Source organism: Poecilia formosa, unplaced genomic scaffold (genome assembly GCF_000485575.1).
Source record: "Poecilia formosa unplaced genomic scaffold, Poecilia_formosa-5.1.2 Scaffold0, whole genome shotgun sequence".
NCBI lineage: Eukaryota > Metazoa > Chordata > Actinopteri > Cyprinodontiformes > Poeciliidae > Poecilia > Poecilia formosa.
The window spans coordinates 2,461,470-2,485,499 of record NW_006799939.1 but is presented as its reverse complement, the minus strand read 5'-3'; the positions used below and the strand labels follow the sequence as shown (position 1 = coordinate 2,485,499).

The window sequence follows — 24,030 nt, the reverse complement described above, 5'->3', positions numbered from 1 at the left end:
ATTTAGTTATCTTCTTTTTTTAGATAACAAAACCGGAAGAAAGTATAATACCACCATTTTTGTTCCTAACAAAGCACAAACATGTTTCCGGTTTCCACGTGGTTAAATGTTGAAAAGTTCAAAGGATATGAACACTTTCGCATCTGAATGACCAATTGACGTTTACATGTGAGCACTCAAGACCTCCTTACGTCCGTCTGCCTCCCCCACTTTTTTTTTTCTTTTCTTGACTCCCCGATTCAAAGTAAAGGTCGACGACTCTTCCGAAGCTAGATGGCAGAAGAGCCACACTGCAGCTGAGCAGCGTTTCTTTGCGCCGTCATCATCCCATCTTTTGCATTGCAAATTACCCAGCCCCATCACTCCCAATAAGGGATCCGCTCGATCTCCACAATGGAAAAAAAAAAAGAAAAGAAAAATCAGAGTTATGATGAGGATTGCCAAACAAGGCGGCTTTCTGCTGCGCACCTCTGAGCGTCACCTAACAGTCCGCTTCCTCCCCTGACACACGCTTCCATATGAACCACATGCTGCCATTTAACAGGATTCATTTCTCTCTAAAGGGTTTACATTCCGCTCATAAAGACGCCCCCACCCCCTCTCCTGTCCTTTTCTCCGCCACCCACACCTCACTGTTCCCACTTCATGATTTGTTACCCACAACCAGCCAACTCATACTTACACAGGACCTTCTCCCTCTCTCTCTCTCTCTCTCTCTCTCTTTCTCTCTTCTTCTTCTCTCTCTCCCTCTCCATCTCTCTGTTCCTATAAGCCCCCCTCCCCACCATCACAATTTTTTTTCTCTCTCTCTCTCGGACTCAGCTCAGTTCGATTGCTGATCGATAAAGGTATAAGCCTCCCTACTGCCTTAGCCGCTTTTATAGGGAATAAGGAGAAGAGGAGATGCTGAAGAGCAAGTGTGGGAGCGTGCCTTCAGAGATCTTCGCACTTGAAGCCCCTCTCAGCAGAGATGGTTGAGCCCTCGTCCAGGTTGCTGTGGTCCTCTCCTAAAATCCAGACTCGCTCACTCCTCTGCTCTCAGCTGACACAGCGCGGCGGGCGGCTCTGTCTGCTGCTTCTCCTCTGAGGAGAGAGAATCCACTTCCACCGGCCGACAGGACGAGAAAAAGCAGGCTGCGCTCCGGCTTACATGCTGTAGCTGAGAACATGAAGGGGATTTACAGGGACGGATACTACGGTGGATCTATTGAGCTGCGGGACGTTTTCAACAGGAGATGCGTTAAATGTGGCCGGGGGCACTTTGTTCAAGCCAAAACGATGGGGATTAGGACCGGAATTGTTTTCTGGAATCTCGTCTTTTCTCTGATGTTCACTTGTGTGAAAGGTACGAGCCACTGCAGCAATTTTGGTGTGTTTTCTAATGCGCTTCTCCGGTGCGTATGCGTGCGTGGACATGTGCGTGCGCGAGCGCGCGCGTGTTTGTGCGTGTGCAGGAGTGTGTGCGCACAGGCGAGGAGTCAAAAGCGTTAATGTTCCAGACGTGCCCAAATGAGACTACAGCCGCTGTTCTGGGTCGAGTTTTTTTCTTCTTCTTCTTTTTCTTTTCTTTTCTTTTTTTTTTTTTTTTAAAGGGCGCAGTTTGGCGGTTTTTGCGCTCAATGCGGGCTTTGACTGAAGCGCTCAATAGAGATTCTTGCGGTAGCCTACGCTTCTTCTAATAGCCTACGTGAGCTGCTTTGCTTAGTAGCCTAACTAGTGAATTGTTGTGGCTCAAGTGCATGCACTGCAGATTTCTATTCAGATTCTGACTGATCAGGAAGGAGGGGCGATTATGTTTTATAGAAGAGATTGTTTTTAAAGTATTTATACCTGATTTGCGACAGGCCGGTGACTCTGAAACCACGCAATGGCCTAGGCAATAAGTGGAACCAATTTGGCTGATGGTGTGACTCTCCACTGTGGGCAGGTGAAAGGTGGGCTCCTTAGTATTCAGAGGGCTCTTTCTAAAGCAGCTTGAATGCTTACTGCGGCTGATGGAAAAAACTACCGGTTAGGTTTCTGAAATGACATAAATCTTAAAAATGTCAAAAGATCATTGAAATGTCCCCATGGATTATCCACTGACTAAAATGTTCTCACTTCAGGAAAAATAATGATAAAATAAAATCTATTGTCTAACCAACTTCTTCCCCAAAACTGTAAATCCTGCTGCTTAATCAAGACAGCGTCTGTCAGATTAAACAACTGTTGCTTGTATTAAGTCTAAGCAGGACGTCATTAAGACTGAAAGACATGGCAGGGGGATGCTTGGAGAAGAAGATTTGTGCTCGTGAACCTTCACCAAAATCATTGTATCAAATCTAACTAAATTTTTTATTTTATTTTATTGTGTTATTGATAATTGTACAATTGAGCAGCAATTACAAAAGATTACATTTTCTGCTGCTACTTCTGCTCTCTGTCTCTGGAAACCTTTCCACCTGCCCTCTCCTGAGCAGTGACACTAACAGCTCCCACGATGGGCCCTTCTTTTTTTTGCACTATTTACATATCATTAAAGATATAGGTTTTTGTTTTTCCTTACAATTCAGTCCAGGTGTCACAGGCCTAAATTATGCAGTTTTCATTTAATCTGAGGTTGCTATGGAAACAAACAAACAAACAAACAAACATCAAGACTCATCCATTTTGGATCTTTACATGCGGAGGAAATGTTTCATAATCTCAAATATTGTTTAAATGAATTTCTGTTCAGCACAGGATAATCCAATTTTAGCTTGTTCAGTGAAAGCATTTTATAGTTTGAACATAACAAAGTGGAATCCAGAGTTCTGATAATTAGTGGAATAGCCCTTTAATTTAGTACCAGGCTGGTAGCTGTGAATCAGCAGATGTCATCTTCATTATTAGTTTTATTCACTGTGCAACTGAATTTTTCAGAACAGCTGCCCCCTAATAGATATGTACCCACGGTGGGGAGCCATATTCCTTCATCAAAATGCTCCCAAGTATTTTGGATGAAAACACCATAAATTAGCATATGAGGTTTACCAACACACCATGTATGAAGTGTACGTGGTTAAAAAATGCTAAGTGGAGTCTGGTTCATGTTCAGGCTTTTAGATTCTGGGACTAAAAGTGTGATCTGAGCTTTACTTGATTGTAAAACTATTACAATTTAACCTGATGAGGTCCACAAAAACACACAACAGATCTCACACCAAATGACAACATATTTATTTCACTATGTGGTTTTTACTCCTTTGTGTAAGCTGTGCATCTGCATATGAAACTACAATTATAGAGGTTCTTCTGAACATTTTAGAGGGGCTTCAGTTCATGTGTTCAACCAACTTGGCAACAGTCAAATAACAAAACGTAGAAATATTATGTCTCTTACCAGTCAAGAGGGGCCTGTGCATGCACTTCTGTGACTGCTGGTGTGAAAAGATTGGAAATGAACCCAAAAGGAATGAAACATTCAACAACGGCTCCTCTAAAGCTTTTTTTTTGTGTGTCCTCTGAACATGCGTGTGCATTCAGATGTAAAGAGAATGAGAGTGCATGGCTACTTATCTGTTGCATGGCTGTATGTGATTCAGAATATGAGCACAGATATCAATTTACATGCAGATTTCTCTCTTTTTTCTCTCTCTCTCCCCCTTGCTGTGAGTAATTCTCGTGTCTGTCTATTGGGGGTGGATGTGGCGCCTACCAAGAATGAGCCAAGTTGAGTTGAGCAGAGTCGGGCACTGTGCTGTTTCATCACCACCCACATTGAGGCAATGTCAAACCTTGAGGCCAGTGCCAATCCTCCTAGTTCTGTTACTTATTAGGGAGGCAGCCAGCCGGGAATTGGCTAGGGAAGTAGGGAGAAACGAGGAGGAGGAGAGGGCCCGGGTCCCATTTTTTTTTTATTTTTTGGGAAAACTGTGTAGGAAATATCGAGCAGCTGTTGTTCCTCTGCTCTGACAGTTGACACAGTGTTTGCAGAGATAAAAAGATATTGACTAGATCTGGCCTATGACTCACTTTTCCTGCTAAGATAATGATGCCATTAAAAAAAGATTCCTATGGAGCCGAGATTGTAGAGTGGCATTTTTCTAGAGTTTCTTTCTTTCTCTCTTTCTTTCTTTCTTTCTTTCTTTCTTTCTTTCTTTCTTTCTTTCTTTCTTTCTTTCTTTCTTTCTTTCTTTCTTTTTTCCTCCTGTGTGAAAATGGAATTAGATGAGCTTGGATCCAGACGCACGCTTTCAATTTGGGGTTGACAGAAAAACTCCACAATAGAGTTGCGTTCGAGATCCTGTTACTCTGGTTGCTACTGTACCAGTAAAAAAAAAAAAAAAAAATGATAAAACTCGAGAAAAAAGGTGCAGAGTTTCCATGAATATACAACCAGATCTAGGATAGAGTGGTTCATATCAAATTATGTTTGTGTTAGATTGGCCTGATCAAAGATCAGACCTAAATCTACTTTGGAATCTCAAAAATGAATATCCACATGATACTGTTCCTCTGATCATGCTATTTATTTTTGAGCTATTTTGAAAGAGGAATTGGCAAACATGTTCAGATTCTTGATGTACAAAGCTGGTTGACACTAGTGACATTCATTATTAAAGTTACACTCTGAGGGATGAAAATTGGCACATCGTCATTAAGTACACAAGTAAATAAACATGGTGACTGATCACAGCTTGTCTTCCCACTCTTAATATCATATTCATAAATAAATTATTCTCATTAGACTGTTTGGCCCAGGAGGAAGAAGAGGAGTGACCATATTTGTAGGGACAGCCATTCCCCCCACACCCTTTGGTGGCATTGGAAGATGAGATGCATTTAAGTCTTTTTTTTTTTTTTTTTTTTATGTTTCTGGTTTTGATTATATTCCAATCATTTAACACAAGAAAATCTGTCATATTTCCAGAAAAAAGTACCACTTTTATAGCAGTGAGTGCTTTATTTAGTTAGTGGTCAGAGCTTCTTGCTTTGTGTCTCTGAATGAAAGCAAGCCTAGAAGTATCTCAGTCATTATGCTGAAAGCACATGGACAGCAGTTTGAATGTAAGTAAAAGGTGTATTTCTACAAGCGAGCGATTAACAGCAGTGATATGATGAAACTGTCCGTCTGTCAGCTTCCACTGTTTGAGTTTTGTTACTAGAAAGATGTGCTCAGATGTGCTTTCAATTTAAGACTTTTTTTTTTTCACTTAAACTTTAGCTTAGACATAATATCACCTAGGTCATCACTTGTTTTCTTTTTTTTTATTAAAGTGGGTTATTAGATAAATGGATCTGATCTGCTTTTGAAGGGACTAATTGGAACTAATCAGGTGGGTTCTGAACAGACTGTAATCTGGTCAGTGAGACTCATGATGAAGGCTTTATCTCAGTGTGATTATGTAAACAGTCTGTAAAGGCTACTGGGGCTAATCGGGATTACAATTTGTCCCTGTAATTATACTCTATCTACAAGGAATGCAAGGCCTTATCACCCATGCCTTCAAGGTTCTTGATCTCCACACTACTACCAGCAGAGCAGAAAAAACAGAAAGTCTGGTAGACAGAGAAGATTTCCAAAAGGAACCATAAATGGAGCTGGGACCAACATCAACCAGCCTCTCAAACCCATTTCCCTGCTCTCCTTATGGTTTTCTCAGAGCTGATACCTGTGCGCACGCTCCGTATGGACTTCCAAAGAACAATTCGACTCACTCACTGGCCTACTGCCCATGCCTGTAGGCTTGGGCCAAGCCCTTAGATGTTGCTGATGGGTCCCAGTGAAGGTCAGATAGAGTTTACTGGCCTTGCTTAAGTCACTTTCAATATAGACAGCTCTCCTGGCGATGAGATATTGGCAATATCTTGTCTTCAGGAAGAGAAATAGCAAATAGTTTGCTGAGATTAAATGTAATAGGTTCACTGGAGTCTGCTTCCAGAGACAAGGCCACAGATTCAAGGTTGAATATCTCTTACACCTAAGGAGCCATTGGTTTTTTTGAGTGGATTAGACTGTAATCTGCCAGAGGCATATCTGATAGTAAAAACATGTTTGCTTGTTTGACCTTAATCAGGCGTTGCACTAAAAACAGAACCGGAGAATTGTGCTGGGATATAGTCTCCAAACAAGAATGTGCCATGAATACAAAAAGGAAGATACGTCTTTAACCTTGATCACAAATAGCACACTAGCAACTATTCTAGATGTAAAGTAAAGCTTAAAGTGTTATTCTGTGTATTATTGCTTCATCTCAGACGGAAAAAGAAATGGGTGTGTTTGCATGTGTAAGTGGGAGGAGGTGTATACGTTAAGAAGCAACATAAATAAAATCCCTGGGGGGACACTTATTGCTACCCAAGATAACAACAACAAAAAAACACGTCCATTTTTAAGTTTATTACTTCACCTTTTACAAAAATATCAGAAAAATACAAGCAATACATGGAAAGGTCCACATTTTTCTTGCAAAGGATTCTGGCAATCTTGTTAGAGTGCTTAACCCAGTGAAAACTCTTTGACATACTCGATATAAAAAAAAAAAAAAGAACCGGTCACAAGAAAACACTATGTGCGTCAACACTGACCAAATCAACACAGGAAATGTTTGGCAGACACAAAAATCAACCTTCTTCCATGGCCACATTACTCTGTGGTTGAAGTGAAGAGAGCATAACAGAGGAGAACATGATTCTGGGAAGAAGACTGTTCAAAGAGTAATATTGTCAAAGATCCTTCTCTATGCTGGTTCCAACCCTGTGGGTTGCTCACAGAGGGTTGTGCAAAATATTGACATAAGCTTGGCCAATAGTTGTGCAGCTGCTGTATTTGCTCAGAGCAATTATTTCTTGACATGGCAATTTTGAATTTTGTACAGCTGAATAAATGTACTTTAAGATTGATTTTTTTCCCTCCCCACACCCCACAATTATTCAGTTGTGAATTATACCACTGTGATAAAATACGGAATTATTTTAAGTCATCTTTACCCGGGGTGCCAATAAATGAGGCTGGCATCACAAATGCCACCTTATTACATAGCCTTTCATCTAGCTAAGAATTGCAGCTATTATGCGTTACGTTTTTTTTTTGTGTTTTTTTTGTCTTATTTTGACAACCTGTAACTATGCAAATCCATGCAGCCTCATAAATCTTCCACCACAGAGCTCACAGCTGCTCTTTTTTGTTTCTTTGGCCGCTGGCTGCTGTTTTGATGTGTGACAGGAGAGCAGGCGGCGCCAAGGCATGGTCAGAGAAGCAAAGTGAGCTGACGCAAAGGTAACCAAGGAGGGAGACTGCAGCTCAAGGTTTCAGTGGTTCCACAACACGTGTCGGTATCGGTTAGGATGATGGGCGATGATGACAGACACCATTGGAGACTCTCAACTAATCCTGTCGCTGTGGTTCGCTTTGTTTTGCAAACAAAAATCAGTTTTCCACAAAAAAAAAACAAAAAACATTTGTTCTGCTTCTTTCCATGCCACTGCTCGTAACAATCAGTGTTTATTTTAATTAGTATTTAACCTTGTAACAACCAATAAATAAATAAAAAATATGAGAAGAAGTCATATTTCTGAATTTTTATTCCCAGTTCATTTTAATACAGGTGGAGCAAAAACAGTTACAATATATATATATATTTTTGATTTGGTCTTAAATGATTGTGACTAGAGGATCATTCGTGTTTAATTTTGGAAAGGGTGCTTAAAGTTAAACAACCATCAATGCTCATCAGTGTTAGAGAGGCAGAACAAAAGACAGCGTAGTCTTCTTGAAATCAGGCAGGAGGAGGAGTAGGAGGAGGAAGGCACATCGTGTCGTCTTAATGGTTTTTGAGTTGCATGCAGATAAACATTTTGAAAGAGTTGCGATTTTTTTCCATCATCAAGAGATTTCTTTTAATTAGTTTGAGTCTTTTTAATTTTTTCCGCGCTCCATCGGAAGAAGGACAGTATTTTGTGGCACTGTTAAAGTGTTTTCTCAGCCGAGAAAACAGCGTCAGACTTCTGCTGTGAGCGTTGAAAAAGGAAAAAAAAAAATATTGATCCGCTGTTAATGTGGTTTCAGGGTGCCATGCTGCGCACATTAGCCTTTCATCCCTGCCACTAGAGCCACATGTCTTAAAGCACAGGCTCATCCTACTCTGTCTATTTTCTGCTAGAAGAAAAAAAATAAAAAAATAAAAAAATAAAAAGCCCAGCGTGCGCTATTCACCTTCCTGCAGTGTTTCATTAGTTAGAAACGTAACTCTTTGCAATGCAGATTTTAGTTAATCTGCTTGGTCCAAAAATGCTTTCTTCGAATGCTCATATTTTCTGAGTGAAACAAGATACACCTCCGGTCATGGGAGCATAAACACGGAGATGCAATGTCACTGGTACAGAGGTTGAACAAGAGTCCAGGCAGCCACTATCATCTCACTGCAGACCACAAATAAATGTGAGAGCAATCATGGCGGTGCACTCCCAGTCCAACCTTTGGAACCAGTGAGCTCTGACAGCGGCAGGTTAGAGGAGGAAAATAACTTCTTTTTTACTCTGGTACATATAGGAAGATTCCACTGAGGAGAATAGCAAGCAGCAATGCAATTCACGCTGCTGCGTGTGATATTTTATTTGTGTAGAATGGGGAAATTGGAAAGAATCTAAAATCTCGTGGGGTGAAGTAGAATCTTTTTGACTGGAGTTTAAAGTTTTCTAATTAAAGGTGCCAGGAAGGCATGTTTGTGTGTAACGAAGCTGCTGAATCGAAGGCTATGTCGAAATTAGAATACCACCGACGTCAATTAAATTAACGCGCAATTTGCTTTTCAGGAAGTAAAGATGAAGAAAATCTTGTATTCATTTAAATAAGCAGTTTAGATTCCCTTCCCCAATCAGAGTGTGGATATTTCTGCGCTATAAGAAAATTAGACCTACTTTTTCTGTACTTCGAGGTCGTTGTGATTTATAAATGCAAAATAGGAATTTGTGGTGGCCATTGCAATGTTCAATTGCTTAGAGGCTAAAGCCTCTCTGGAGACAGAACAAAACTCCTGCTCTTCAAGAATTAGGAACACAGCTTCATTTATTTTCATATTGTAGAGGCTAATGCGATCAGGAGGTCGAATCACATGTTTGCAATTTCAAGGTTGAAGGTTTTGATTCATTTCCAGGGTTCTGATTGCTGTCCTTTGGTTCCTGTTTGTCCTAAAATGACAAAGGAATATAATGAAAAACAGTGGTACTCAGGCTGCTGAAATCTGGGAACTCAAGAGCCCACCGTTGTAGATTGTCTTGAATTTAATGTGGTTGCGACTCAGACTTCAGTCTAGTGGTTTCTAGTTAAACCAGATGGAAACTGATGTCCCTCGGGGTTTGTATAGATTGCTAGTTTGAAATTTACATACTCAGCAAGGACACGAACGTCACAATCATTTAGGAATAAAGCAAACATTAATTATTTAGGATGCCTGATCTCAACTCTACTAAAAGTTGGAGGACTTATTCTTCAACCATCCAATGCAGTCTTTACAAGTACTATTGGGGCATTTACCCAAATATTACTGTATTTGTCTGAACATATTTTTGTTTGTATGCCAGTTTTTGATTATAAGTGGATGGAAGAAAACTCACAGTTAGCTTGACCTCATTCTTGTTTTTGAAAATTCATTGGGATTGTTTGTTGTATGATCTCTCCAAACTGGAAAATGAATTATTCAAATGAACCATTCATACACAAAGAATTTTGAACATTTGGTCTTTATTCTAATGTCTCTGGTTAATGAGATGCCAAGGTCAGCCATCAATAAAAAATGTTACCAATTTGAATAGTTTGGATTTAAATAGCTATCATTTCATTAAACATGATGCGATGGTCATAAAGACAAAGATTTAAAGGCTCCAAGTGAGAAAGTTTAACAAAAGAACATTTTCCCAGCTAAAGTCGACGCTTCGGGACCCGGATGGATATCTATTTGTACCGTGCATTCATTACACAATAATGTTCAGCTTTTTACCATACATTTTATTAATCTAAGAGGTTAACACAACTGCAAAGGAAGTTTCTAAAGGATTTATGGGTAACTGTAGCCTGCAGGTTGAGAAAGTGGTAAATCTGCTGCAGCTGTTACTTTTTTTGCATGGAGGATCTAAATCTGCAGTTCTAAACTGCTGCCTCCATTACTTTTCCTTCCTGGAGGGGCAGCAGGTTGTGTACAAATGGTCAAACAAATTAAGCAGAATATATAAGCAGCTAAACATTAATAAGGGCCTGTTTTTAGCCCGGAACTGTGTTTCCAGCAAGCTGAACGAGCAAACATGTCTTTTTTTTCCCTTTTTTTTTCTTCCTGTGAACAGCCTTTTAACTGGATGTAGATGTTTACCTGGAGAGTAAAAACTGTCCAGCAATGTTTTAGCCTCTGCAGTTGCCTTCAGATAGAAGAAGATAGATTGCTTTCGGAGCTTCTTTCCTCTTCCGTTTTCGGGGAAAAAGGAAGCGTTGACGTTATTGTTTGTTTGGGATATTGGAGGCTAGAGAGACAAGCATCCTATTAGATGTGCTGTTGGCACACAGTTCTGTGTTGTACAGCAGCGCTCTCACAGCGGTGGTCTGGCATCAGTTGCAACATGGCTCACTAGCACTTTGAGGAGGTATTGGTGTCTAGCCACAACACACTGTATCTGTTGGGAAGTAGCTAAAGCGCCGGCAGCAAACGGACTTGGGGAAATAGTCATAATGCTTGGCTAGCCAGGCACACGACCTGCTTTATCCCTGCAGTGGTGAGTGATTGGTGTGTGTACTTGTTTATGTGCCAGCTGTGTTAAGCGTGGCAGTGTACTTGATTTTAGTATTTTTCACCTCGGTGGTTGGCAATTTAAAACCACCAAATGGAATATTTCTAAACCCCTTCTCCAAATTGCACTGACACACTCATGAGGTAATAGTGATTCGCTGGGAAGCCTCTTTTTCTGTTTTTGTTGTGCGGAAGCCCATTTCCCTTTCATCAAGCATGCAGACAAGCGTGGTGAGGGGCTGCGATTATGCACATTCTATCACTATGAAATGTGAGGGTGCAGCACGCTCATGCAGATAAAATCCTTTTCTATGGGGACATCAGTTTAAGATTTCTCTCCACTAAGGTTGTTGATGTGGCCATTGAAGTCGTCACTGGTGAGCTCCTGGTTTCGTGGGTGAAAAATGGTTTTCTCTTCCGTTCCCATTTTAAGGCGACGCCTCAGAACACGATTTTTCGAAAATGTAGAAAAGAACGTTCTTGGACCTCTGAAGCCAAGGTTTTCATGTAATGTAACTTCAAAGTGCTGCATGACTTTAGCCGTGATGGGACATGGTCCCAAACAACAGGATTTCAAAAGTATTCATACCCATTTGTTAGGGTCTTGGGTTGTTTTGGGTTTATTATTTCTATGTTCCTTAGTTTCTTTTCTTTGATTAGGTCAGCAGTGTTTCTGGTTCACCCTAGTTAATTTCTTTACTTATTGTAGTTTTATTATGTTCCTCATGTCTAGTTATTAATGTTAGATTCATTTTTTCTGTTTACCCAGTTTGTGTGCTCTCCCTCGAAGCCTGTGACATTTTAGCTCTGTCCTTCTCCACAGCCTACCTTCTCCTCTCTCACCACACACCTGCAACCCATTCCTTGTTCAGTGATCAACCTGCTCAGTATACATATGTAACTCATTCTCAGTCACTCCTTGCTGGTTCCTCCCATTAGTTTACTGTTAAACCCTGCTACTTTCCCAGTTTTTCCTGCTGACTTGTTGTTCTGGATTCCTGTTTTTGTTTGTCTCTGGCTCCCTGTGGGGTTTTTTGTAACTTTTCTTTCATCATTTTCTTTTTCAAGCTGCCTCTGCCTCTGCATTTGGGTCCACTTTTCAACAGCACTACTTGACACCATTACACTATTATCTGCATTTGGGTCCACTTTTCAACAGGACAACATGACACCATTACACTATTATAAAAATAAAACTACAATTGCTGTTCATTGCTGAATTTATTTGGGAGTTTACATAATAGACCAACACAAAGACAAAGCAAATGTTAAGTGAGAGAAAAATAATTTATGGTTACAATGCTACACACAAATAAAATCTGAAACAAACAGTGTGCAGTTGTATTCTGACCAGTGTCATTAATCCTTTGCAGGACTTAAACAAAACAATTTCTAACATCATCAAAGCTGTGAAACTTTGCAATTAGGCTAGATGAGACTAAATGGAGTTGCCTGTATTTTTTTCACTTTCCAATTCTTTTTAATATTTTTACAAACTGTTGTGTTTTTGTGCTAAGCTCACAATATTGGTGAAAAGGTGAAAACTCTGCAGTGTTTTTCAACAGTGAAACAATAACCTTTGCAGAAATGAAGCTCACCAGCTGGTTTGTTGACCTTTGCTTTGTTAAATAAGGGGTCCATGTCCCTTTGTTCTGTAGGTCCATGTCCCTTTGTTCTGTATCCAAGTTATACTGATGGATATCTCTATATTGGCTGAATCATTTTTTTTAAGGTCAGGTGCAAATCAATGCACCATTATGTAGCCCAGTGGTAAACTGAGGTTATGGTAATTACTGTATGTTAAGGCTCATAGAAATCTTACATGGTCAAGACAAGATGCAAGTTAAAAGTAAATTCTTGTTTACTCAGGCATACATTGATGACAACTAATTGTTCAGTATCCTTCTTTCTGAAAGAAATACATTGGCATTTTCCTTCACTTTAATAGTTAAATAATATAAAGGTAACTATAGAGTAATTACCTTACTTGGTGATTAAAACTATCGTTTGTAAGTCAGCTATTGTGTTAATATTGTAAATGAAAGAAGTAGTAGTGTGACATAAGCTGCACAGAGAGTTCGTCCAAGGGGGACTGGTGATTGGTTGAAAGGGGGAGGAGGCGGGAGGAATGAGAGAAGAGAGAGAGTCGTAAGGGTGGAGAACGGAGGCGCGACAAGGAAGGCAAAAAAAAAAAAGAGAATAGATAAAAAAGTAATAAAGACAGACGAAACGTAGAGACAAAGGGACAACAGGACGAGAGGTCACGAAAGTCAGGAGAAGTTGAAGGAGTTCAGTCGACGCTGGAGGGACGAGCCACCGGGACCGGAGCAAGTGGTCACGACGGACTTCGTGCTAAGCTAAGTGGGCTAACGCTGTAGCGCCACGGTTCTGCTGCAGCCGTTGCGGCCCTGCGAAGTTGAGAGGAGGGAGTGCATCTCAGCATTTCCTGTTTTCCCCGAATTGCAACGCTCTCAGTTTTGTTTTTTTTTCTCGTCCTCCTTCTGGGATTTAAACTGCTACTCCTCGTTGGTCACAGGCCTGCAACGTTTATTTATTTTTTTCTCCTGTTTTTTCCCTTTCCCCCCATCACTTGGAGGTCGTGAGTAGACTTTGTTCAGGACGATATACTAGCTTGGACATTGCTTAGGGTGCCCCGGTCTTAGGGAATTGTGCCCATTAATAGTTTAGTTGGTCTGCCTTATGTGCTGCCTTATGTGAGAAGTATATGTTGTTTTTTGTTTCCCTAAATTTTAAGAGTGTTCACAGCTTACAGTTCAACTGGTGATTAACAGTGAGGGTTCCCTGTCACCTTAGTTAATAAATTTAAGCTGAATAATTTTGCCTGAAATTCTGTTTCTCTGGGTCATATTTGTTACAAACTAGGTCAGTGCTATTACCTACATAAGGGTGTACCTGATCGATGTCGAACCCAAGCACCCACCATTTTAGTTTTCCTCATAGAGTGGTTTAAGGTGCTACAATTATATTTTCCATTCTTTTTCTTTTTCTTTTTTTTGCACCATAGCCAGGGGAGGTGCAAAAGTCTACCTTAGTATATGTGACAGACTGTCATGACAACTCAGAAGAAATGCCATGCAGAGCGCCATCTGATTAAGCATTCAACAACATCAGTCATGAGAAAGAGGAAGCATGAGGCAGGTGTGTGGACATAAGATAGTACACACAAAAAAACATAAATACAAAAGCAGAAGCTTTGGTTGGAAAAAGTCATTAAAATCGAGAAGAGGAAGATTTGTTCTAATCTTAATGAAGTTTAAATGGTGAATTGACCACCCATCATGAATTCCCAGTGCTCAAAATAGCACTCATTACTTGTTTAATCTGAAAGTATGGTTTAGTTATTCATGCAACTTTTTATTAATTTCGCCTGCACTGCTGTGAATATTTATTTATGTATGAACAATCTGCATACGTCTTTCCGACCTCATACCCATGACTGTTAGTACTGTGATCCATTGTAGTTTTCCAAGCGTTATTAATTAGATCATTAATAAACACGCTCTCATGTTGGAGTCAGCAATAGTAACAAGTTGTTTACTGCACAACAACTTTAAGGAAGTCTTACCCTAAGCTAATTAGGCGATGGATATAAGCACTGGGATCTTAAAAACACAAACAGCCAATGATACATATTAGCTTCTTGGCTTAGAAAATAAAATAGCAAAGAATTGTAAAGTTAACTTTAATAGATCGCTTTAAAAAGAAAGTCAAACATCATTGGAACTGGGTTTTTTTTTTTAATACCTCTGTACTGCAAGAAAGCACTCGGTAAAAGCTCAGCCCTCTCCAAAAGTATGTGTAATAGGGCTTGAAACATCTTTGCACGAAGTCAGAGCTCATAGAGGAAAAGAGTTCACCTCACCCATTCTCAGCTGCATGGCTCATGACACATGCACACAGTGCCTTCAATAACTCAGCGTGTGTATTTGTGTGGAAAAAATGTCCCGGCATCGACCAAATGACTTTGTTTTGCCATATTGTCCATTCTCCTAGCACTGCAGCTGTTTTAAAGGGTGCGTATTATGAAATTGTCACTTTTTCTGTGCTTTAAAGGCATATGTATTTGGAGCACCGTATCATTGTTACTTCAAAAACTTACACAATGCACCATTCTCTGTTTAGGTTTATAATTTTTTCTGGATTTTCTACTCGTTGTTGTTCTGTGTTGGAAATTACAAAAAATTAATTAATTAGTTGCACTGTTTACATTGCAGTTATTTGCAAGTTGCTATTAGAAGATTTTGGTTTCATTGTTTAAGTTGTCCATTTGGATAAAACCTTTAAAGAGAATCCAGAAGAAAAATAAAGCCCAGAGTTTATGGAACCACAATATGGCAAAAAAAAATTATTAAGTTAATTGGCTTGACTGAGATATATGTAAAGGCTGAGATGTTTCATACAACTTTTGAAGTTCTTATCACTATGTGTTTTAATAATCTTGTTCAGCTCAAAGCATCACAAACATTACAAACAATCTATGCAGACAAGATAAACGAGTGTTTAAAAATACAATTAAAAACTTAAAAGGGTTTTTCGTAGCATTTTATGTGATAAACCAAAACCTGAAAAGGCCTCCGTGGAATTGCATTCAGGCTCTTGAGTCGATACGTCACAGAACCAACAAATGTAGAGCCACTTATCTGGCGTGGCACATTTAGATACTGTCATGTTTTCTTGTTTTCTTTGCAAAATAGCTGAAGCTCATTTAGACAGAGAGCATCACTTTTCAAATCATATTTCAACTTTCAAGTCCGATTTTTAAATCTGGACTTGAAAGGATCATATGTCACGAATATGAATGTGCTCACTTGGTTAATAGTTATCTGCGTTCTTTTATCAAATAAAATAAATTATAGTATGTGATCCAAACCAGAAAAAAAAATGTAGAAAAACTCTAGGGTTATGATTATTTTTGTAAGGCACTGTCTTTCTTAGAGGACTTGGTCTGTTTCATGTCCTTATTTCAGATGTCGTGCTTAATTTTGAAGGCACTCTTCACTCTTCATAGTTTTGTTTATTTGTGTTTTCACAATCTTCCACAAAAACAGACATGAGGCCAAAAAAAAAAAGAGGGCAAGAAAGAAGCCAAGCGTCATACTAACCCTTCAAAAACATCCAGAAAGACGAGTTTTATTGGACTGCTGAGACCCGGTTGGATAATTGAGCAAAGCATATCACACTGATTTCATTAAGACCTCCGAAAATTGTGTCAGCTGGTGAAAACAGAGGAATAATATGTCTGCCTTTAAAGCAAAGCCCCTTAACAGTGCACCGATGACCTGTATCTTTCGTTTCTATTTTTATGGGCAGATTGATTCATGTGTCATCTGCAATAAAAAACAAGATATAAAAAAAAAATGTGAGAGTGAGAGAGCTGGGCTCAGATATTCATGTGAAAGTGAGCCACAGTCTGCGTCTCCGCAGTTTTTTCTCCCTTTTTTTTCCTCTCCTCAAATATGACGACATTTAGACGTTTTTATTTAAGGACCACAACACTCACCGCACTAATGTGTCTTGGAAATGTTCAATTCACAAGTTAATTAACACTTTGATTTTAATGTGCTATTTTGCTATATTAACGCAACAAATTTACAAACACATTTGCCAAAGTGGGTGTAACCATATTTCTTGAATTGGCAGTCGAATGAATTCTATTAACAAGAGCACCAAATGTTTTCACAAATTTCCTTTATTGCAGCGATTACTGAAAAACAAGAGATACTGCCAGATCAGATAAATTTTATCGCCTTGCACAGGACGGTACATACAACAAAGAGGGGAAAGATTAGTCAACTGACTGGACGTATAAAATTAATGCACTTTAGGGATGGCATAGGAAATATAACAGGATGGATATTCTTAAGTGCTCTTGTCCACTATTAGACTGAAACAGTTTCATTGCAGGGTGAAGATTTCTTAATGATTTATGAGGACAGTCAACAATACATTTATATTAAGATGTGTTAAGATTTTAAGCCAACGAACTGAGGTGTATGCTAAACATCATGAACTCATGATAAATGATTTTCTTATATATTAACGTCAGCAATCGATCCCACATGCAATCCAGAATCATAAAGTTGTATTGTTTTTAATTACAACAGCTGTTCTCCTGGTCAATCCTAACAGCTGTCTGAAACTAATTCATAAAGTAAAATCACTAATTAAATCAGACCAACATTAAAAATATCACTAGAAATCTGAGCTGTGACAAACGAACTTAGCTCAATCATGGACATCCTGCATGGAGCTTCATTTTCTCTGCTTCTCCACGAGTTTAGGGAGAATTTCCCCACGTGACTACAGATTTTAGCACATGACTTGAGTATATTCTACAATCATATCCAAATAATTGCAGCGTTAAGCATAAACATGACCGAACAACCACTTTTCTACCATGTAAATATTCAATAAACGAGAACCTAAGGTTCAGAGTACCAGCAACCAATCAGAGATTAGAAGAATTAATCAGCTTAAGCAAGTCTCTGAAGAAGTTTTCTATGTTCAAGCCACAGACAATTAAAAACACTTTTTTTTTGTCCACTGAGTCCTGATAGAAATCATTGGTGGACTTCAGTGGACAACAGACCCTCACACACAGCAGAGAAGAACAAAAGCTTATTTCAAGTAGCTGCAGTTCAGAGCCGAGGATTTAAACCGTGACAGTGGCCCTCCATTTATGTCAGATAAATGCACAGTCCAAAGGAGGAAGTTTAGAGAGAGCTATCGCCTCGCCATCATTAAGCCAAGTTTCAACTGGACAAAGCAGTTCCTCATGCTTACTGCTTCATCAATCATGAGCAGTCTGGGGTCTTTTAGCTCATAATAATTTGAATAGCAGTCAACGACTCCTCTCCTCTCCTGCTGAAAATAATCGTTATTCCTTTATAGCTGAATACAACTCTGCAATGAGTAGTGAACCACATATTTTGGGTCTGCATATTTTATGCCTTAGTGTGTGTAAAAGAAGGCAAAAGAAAAAAAAATGCTGTGTACATCTTTTTCATGCTTTAAGTAAACCTTAAACAACCAATTTAGTCTCAAACTAATTTGTTTAGGACTTGCAATTAAAATTATCCCCTCTATGATGCATAATGTATTTTGTTTACAAAATCAATCTTATTTTCCTTCCACGCAGCACTGTGGTTCATTAACTGGTTCATTCTGCCCCAAATCTTTTTTATGCTCCGCAGGCGGAAAGAGATCGCATTCAGTACTTGTGCCCTCACCCGCTGAATTAGCTGGAAGCATCTTCTTCTCGAACACAAACACATACCTGCAGTTCAGACTGACACAAACCCTGAGATGTTTGTCATCACAGAGTGGGAGGTGACTGTCATTTTTTTTTTTTTTTTTTTTACTGGGAATGCAAAGGCGGGAATAATAATCTGTTATTGGCGTCAAACTTGTGATGCTCCAGGAATATTTCTGCATATTTTCAAAGGAACAGAGATGAAAAATTTGTAAATGTAAGCATTTTGTTCAAAAGGGGCATTCTTCTGCTGAAGCATTGTCAAAGTATTCATACGCCTTGCAATTTTTTTTTTACATTTTAATACATTATAACCACAGAATTTTATGTTATTTACCAAAAAGTTTCACATAAGAGTGAAGGGCAAGGAAGTTTAAAAATTCAGCTCAGTTCAGTTTTATTTATATAGCGCTAATTCACAACAAATGTCATCTCTAGGCTCTATAATCATTTCAATTCAGTCACAAGTTCCAATTAATCCTAGTTATCAAACAGGAACTGAGATCTCAAATAATTATTACCGTATTTTCCGCACTATAAGGCGCACTGGATTATAAGGCGCACCTTCAATGAATGGCCTATTTTAAAACTTTTTTCATATATAAGGCGCACCGCATTATAAGGCGCATAAAATAGACATTACAGTAGAGGCTGGAGTTACGTTATGCATCCACTAGATGGAGCTCCACTAAATGGAATGTCAACAAAACAGTCCGACTCCGGTCGGCGAGGAGAGCCTTCCGCGACTGGGCCGGGGCGTGGCCGGATGATGGTCACCCTTCTCTGTTCGCGCACAGCATGTTCATGGAGAACATGGTGCTAAATGACCTGCAGACGACCTGATTATAGACCGTCGGTAGGTAGATAGGTCAGTCAAACTTTATTAACAAACCAGCGTTCTGACAACTATCCCAGCATGCACCGCGCGCTTCTTCTTCTTCTACGGGCGAAAATGAAGTCGGCGGCTGCTTACCGTAGATACTAGACCTGTTGTGGCTCAATATCAGTCCATATATAAGGCGCACCGGATTATAAGGCGCACTGTCGGCTTTTGAGGAAGTTGAAGGTTTTTAGGTGCGCCTTATAGTGCGGAAAATACGGTACATTATTCAAAGTAGTTTAAAATGATTCTGTCTAAAAAATACATTGTTTTCAAAAATATTGTAGAAATTAAAATAGGACGTATTCAACTCTCTTTACTCCAATGCCACTAAATAAAATGCACTGCACACGGTTATTTTCAGACATTTCCAAAGTCCAGCTGATCTCTGAAGATTCGACAAACTTAGTGAATAAACAACAGCATGAAGAAGGAGGAACACAGCAGACAAGTCAGGAATAAAGTTGTGAAGCAGTTTAAATCTGGATTAGCCTAACAAACAAAACCATAAACTCTGATAATCTCACAGAACATTTTCCAGTCCATCATCCGAAATATAAAGATCAATCGACATGAACTGCTATGGACTCCACCAATCTTGTCTTGTAGAAAATATACAAAAGTAAAGCATGTTAGAAGAAAATCATATCTAGTTTCATTTTCAAGCCACCATTCATGTATAAGACATGGCGAACATGTGGAAGCAGGTGCTCTGCAAAGATTTGGCTCTGAATGCAAATGGATGCTTGTTTGTCATATTTTATTTTTAAACAAAGGAAAACAATGCATCAGTTTCCTTTCACTTCACAAAATTTCATTATCTATATATTTTTTTCTTTAATCAAAATTACAATAAAAGCAGACACTGTCCCAACTCTTAGCTAAGTTCGTTATGCTATGTCGCTAGCTAGCCATCTCTACCTCGTGTGCCGTGTGGTGGTTCAACACAGCGCTCTGCAGCGGTTCTAAAGGCGAACATGCCGAATCAACAAGTACGCAAACTAGGAACTACTTCAAAGTTATGCCCACAATGTTGCTCAGCCACATAAATCCTAGTGAAATACATGGAAGCATACAGTTCTAATGTGACCAAATGTGAAGAAGCTGGATGGAGACTTTTGCAAGCACTGTTTTCCACGAAGCCACCTGCTGAGGGCCTTTGTCTCTGCCTGACTCAGATAATTCGATGCCAATTTATATTTCTAAACCAAATGCTCCCCACTGTGCATCCACAGCATGTTGTTAATTTGGTTTCTAATCATTGTCTGGACAGTGAGCCACTAACACGGGGTCAGGAAGGACTCTAGAGATTGGGTTTCACTAAAACGTTAAAACGATAAGAGGTCAGAGCGCGCAGCTGAGTAGTGACAGTGGTATTTGAAGAAGACATACTGTGCGTCTAAGTGACAAATGAATCCACATCCCCTCTCACTTACAGGGAAGCACATGTTATCTCTATGCTGTGCTTTATAGTGAACGCATTAATGTTTACAGCACCGCTTTTTATAGATGCAGCTTTTAGAGAGCTGACAATGCGTGACACATTACAAGCTCGTATGATTCATAGCATATGAAAAGCAGAATCTAATTCACACTGGAGGAACAAGGAAAGCAGTGGAATTATAAGTCAGTTTTCTTGGAGGTAGAGTTTCAGCGCACGGAGCGCAAAGAGAAGGAGAAAGGCTCCAGAAACAATAGGCTGAGCTGGCTGTGAGAGAAAACGTTGAGTGAGACAGACAGATGTGAAGAGGAGGAAATAAAAGCAAAGCAAGACAGCTTGGCAACATTTGCAGAGGAAAGATGCAGAACTCTGTTTATCTAAGGATGAGAAAGTTGGAAGAGAAACGATTAAATTTTCACAAAGAGCATCTGCTCTGTTGTCTCATGGACATCGTCGCAGTCTGCCCCACTCCCACTGCAGAGCAGTTTACACAACGGGTTGTACCCCGAGTGCAGTTATCTGCCGTTAATTATTGTGCCTTTCAAAATTATTTACACCCCTTAAACGTTTGTACTGTCGTGTTGCAACCAAAATCTTTGTCATTCTACAGTCTGACTGACACAAAGTAGCAAGTAAATGTGAAGTTGAAGGATAGCAATACATGGTTTTCATTTTCCTAAACAAACACAAGTATTAATAGTGTACAGTCCTTGCAAAAATATTTATAACACCTTGAACCTTTTCACATTTTCATATTAAAGCCACAGCCTGTCAAAGGGTTTCTTTGCGATGTAGAGCAAATTTTTGTAAAGTGAAAGGAAAATTACAATTATAAATGGTTTTCAAAATATTTTGCATAGATAAAATAGATTAAAAAAAAAACAAACGAAAGACTTACATTGTCATCTGGACTTTGATTAGTCCAACACCTAAATATTATTTGATCTTAATTTTATTGATACTTTGATTGTACCTGTAGGGCGTAAGTTGAACTTCAATGTCAAAGTTGCCCTAAATAGTAATTTTTGCAGGATTATCCTCCCTTGGTCTTCGTGAGGCTGTTTGTTCATTGATGTTCTCTAACAAACCTTCATGGTACAAGCTACTTCTGCTTAAATTAAGCTCTCTGCAGTAATTTCTAATTATGTGATTCCTTAAGGCACTTTGTTGCATTGGATGTTTTTAGAAGTATCGGAGTAAACAAACACCAAACTTTTCAGGTTTTTAATTGCTTAAAAAAATTAAAACCACACATTGCTTCCTTTCACTTTCCATCTATTTACCATTTTGCATTGGTCACATAAAATACATTGACTTCAGTGAGTCTAACATGACAATAAGTGGAACTGCTCAGGGTTATAGTACTGGACGAAAGCCCCGCGCAAAAGTTCCAGAAAGTAATAATGTGTTGTGCTTATATCATCTAAATTTAAAGCCGCTAGTACTTTACTCTGTAAAACAGTCCATTTATCTCACAGGCTCCTATCTGCTGATTTAAAGACTGGCTCACTGAAACTCTATCCTACTGCTACACCCCCACAATGGTATACCACAGTTACAAAACCATGTGTCCACATGAGTCAAATCTACTGAATCACATTTATGCTCATGAATGTGTATTAAAGTTGCATGTGTCTGGTTTCATTTATTTTTTATTTGCCTGTTAACACCGTCTCACTCTAGCAGTAACAGCAGTAGCCATCCACCAGAAGTTGTCATATTGGAGTTGGACTGATTAAGTGTACCATGTAGGCAGGGAAATTCACAAGAGATAAGAAGTAAGAAGCAAGAGAGATTGGTTAGCAAGGTGCTAGCCCGAAGCCAGAGTTTTTCAATGTCACATCACCACGGTTACTTAAGCCCTAAATGTAACTCACTCCAGAGGGGGCTCTTTTCGAATTTTTTGGGTTCAATCTTCTGCAGGAGCATCAATGGAGTGAAATTCTCTGTCGCTTCTACAGATTATGAATAAAGCAAACCTGGTGAATTGTACATTTGTAACGCCCCTGATCAAAGCTCTGCGCAAAAACACGAATCCTTAGGGAAAAAAAAAAAAATTACCCACATCAGCACATCCAGGTAGTGATACGTTGATGCATCAAATGCTACCTTATTGCTAATGAGATCCATTTTTTTCTTGATTTCATTCATTTCAATTCATTCATTCATTCATTCATTCTACCTAATTTCTATCAGTCTGCCCCAGGGCATCATCAGGGTGTGAATGTGTGCATGAATGGGTGAATAATGTAGAATGAAGCAATGTGAACCAGGGTCCTCTGCTGTCGATAAAGTGCTATACAAGTAAAGGCCATTTACCATTTATAATTACAAGGACTCCCAAAAACAACATACAGCTTTTATAAATTCATTCTGACAGCCAGAGTAAGCCTGATGTATTGGTACTTCTTCCCACTTGTATAATAAAATAAATATAGGTTTTATGCAGTAGCATAACTTCACAGTGAGATATTTAGAGAAATCAAATATTTATGTTCTGTGGATCAATTAATTTATTGGAAAAGAAAAAGAAAAACAGAGCTAAATGTTTTCCAAAAAACTCTCCAGTGGGACAATCATGGCCACTAGTACATCTAAGGATTCAATTTAAATAGATGTATTTTTTAAAAGATGTTTTTCAAGCTCTTGGAGGTTGACTCATGTTTCTTGGATCATCTTCTTACTAACTCCACTGCTGTTTTTCTTGGAGTGAAAAGCAATAAACTGAAAGCGGTTCTATATTTGTCTTGTCACCACACACATTGAGCAGGTTCGTAAGGAAAGTAAAACATCTCAAAACCTCACAGTTAGAGAAGTACAACAAATAGAGGCATCTGGGGGTCAGCAAGTCTCCCTTTTGCTTTGTTTAGATGCCAAGCGGTTGTTTGGGAGTGATGCTAGATTCCTAATATGTAAAAGGATTGGTGGAGTCTGCTAAAGTCTACCAGGACATTGTGATGTGGTGAAGGATTAGTGATCCTGTGGGCCCGGTGTTCCTCCAAAGGCTGTGGGAACCTTTTCAGAAAACAATATCAGGTAATTTTAGATTAAAATATGATGTCTGTATAAAGTATATTGGTCCTCATTGGGTCCTTTAGCATTCTAAGTAAAAACACTTGTGTTAAATGTTTTGTTAGTGTGAGATTACACTACTGGAACAGAAGATTTATTTTCAGGCTTTTCACAGATCTTTAAATAGAAAGTAAATCAGCAAGAAATCTACTTCTGAATTTTATTTTGAAATACAGTCTGAGACAAAATCCTCTATAAATGATTCTGCGTGTTTGGTGAGGCAACATTGGTTTGTGGCGACAACCAGGCAAAGACAGATTTGGTTAAATATTTTTATATTCATGTTTATAAAAATTGAAGACATGTTTTTTTTTTTTTTAAAGAAGGCAGACATCAATATTCAAACAGCGTTCCATCCTTTCATCTCAGCCTCTATTGCCATGCAGTCTCAGCATGTGAGTGAAGTAAATTAAGTCTAAACTGAGGCTGAACTACAACAGCGGCAAGCTGCAGGTGGGCTCACCTTCAAAAGTGAAGATGTTTTCTTCGAATTTCCATTAAAAGGCCATTTTAATTCACTGTGGGTGACATCATTAGGCCTGTGGAACATAAAGAGCTCAAAAACTCTGGCACTTTATTTCTGCAGGTTGCAAATACTTCGGTCGATGACTGTTTTGCTGCTGACATG

At 39.1% G+C, this 24,030-nt stretch overlaps 1 protein-coding gene across 1 annotated transcript in view; it reads left to right on the top strand.

The window, feature by feature from the left end:
- Window positions 1–625: 625 nt before the first annotated feature.
- LOC103150239 (CUB and sushi domain-containing protein 3-like) overlaps window positions 626–24,030 on the top strand; it is a 291,625-nt gene continuing 268,220 nt past the window's right edge. The window contains exon 1 of the mRNA XM_016670613.1: window positions 626–1,345. Within this exon, the coding sequence (XP_016526099.1) occupies window positions 1,168–1,345 (178 nt within the window). The 5' untranslated portion in view covers window positions 626–1,167. The remainder of the gene's footprint in view (window positions 1,346–24,030) is intronic.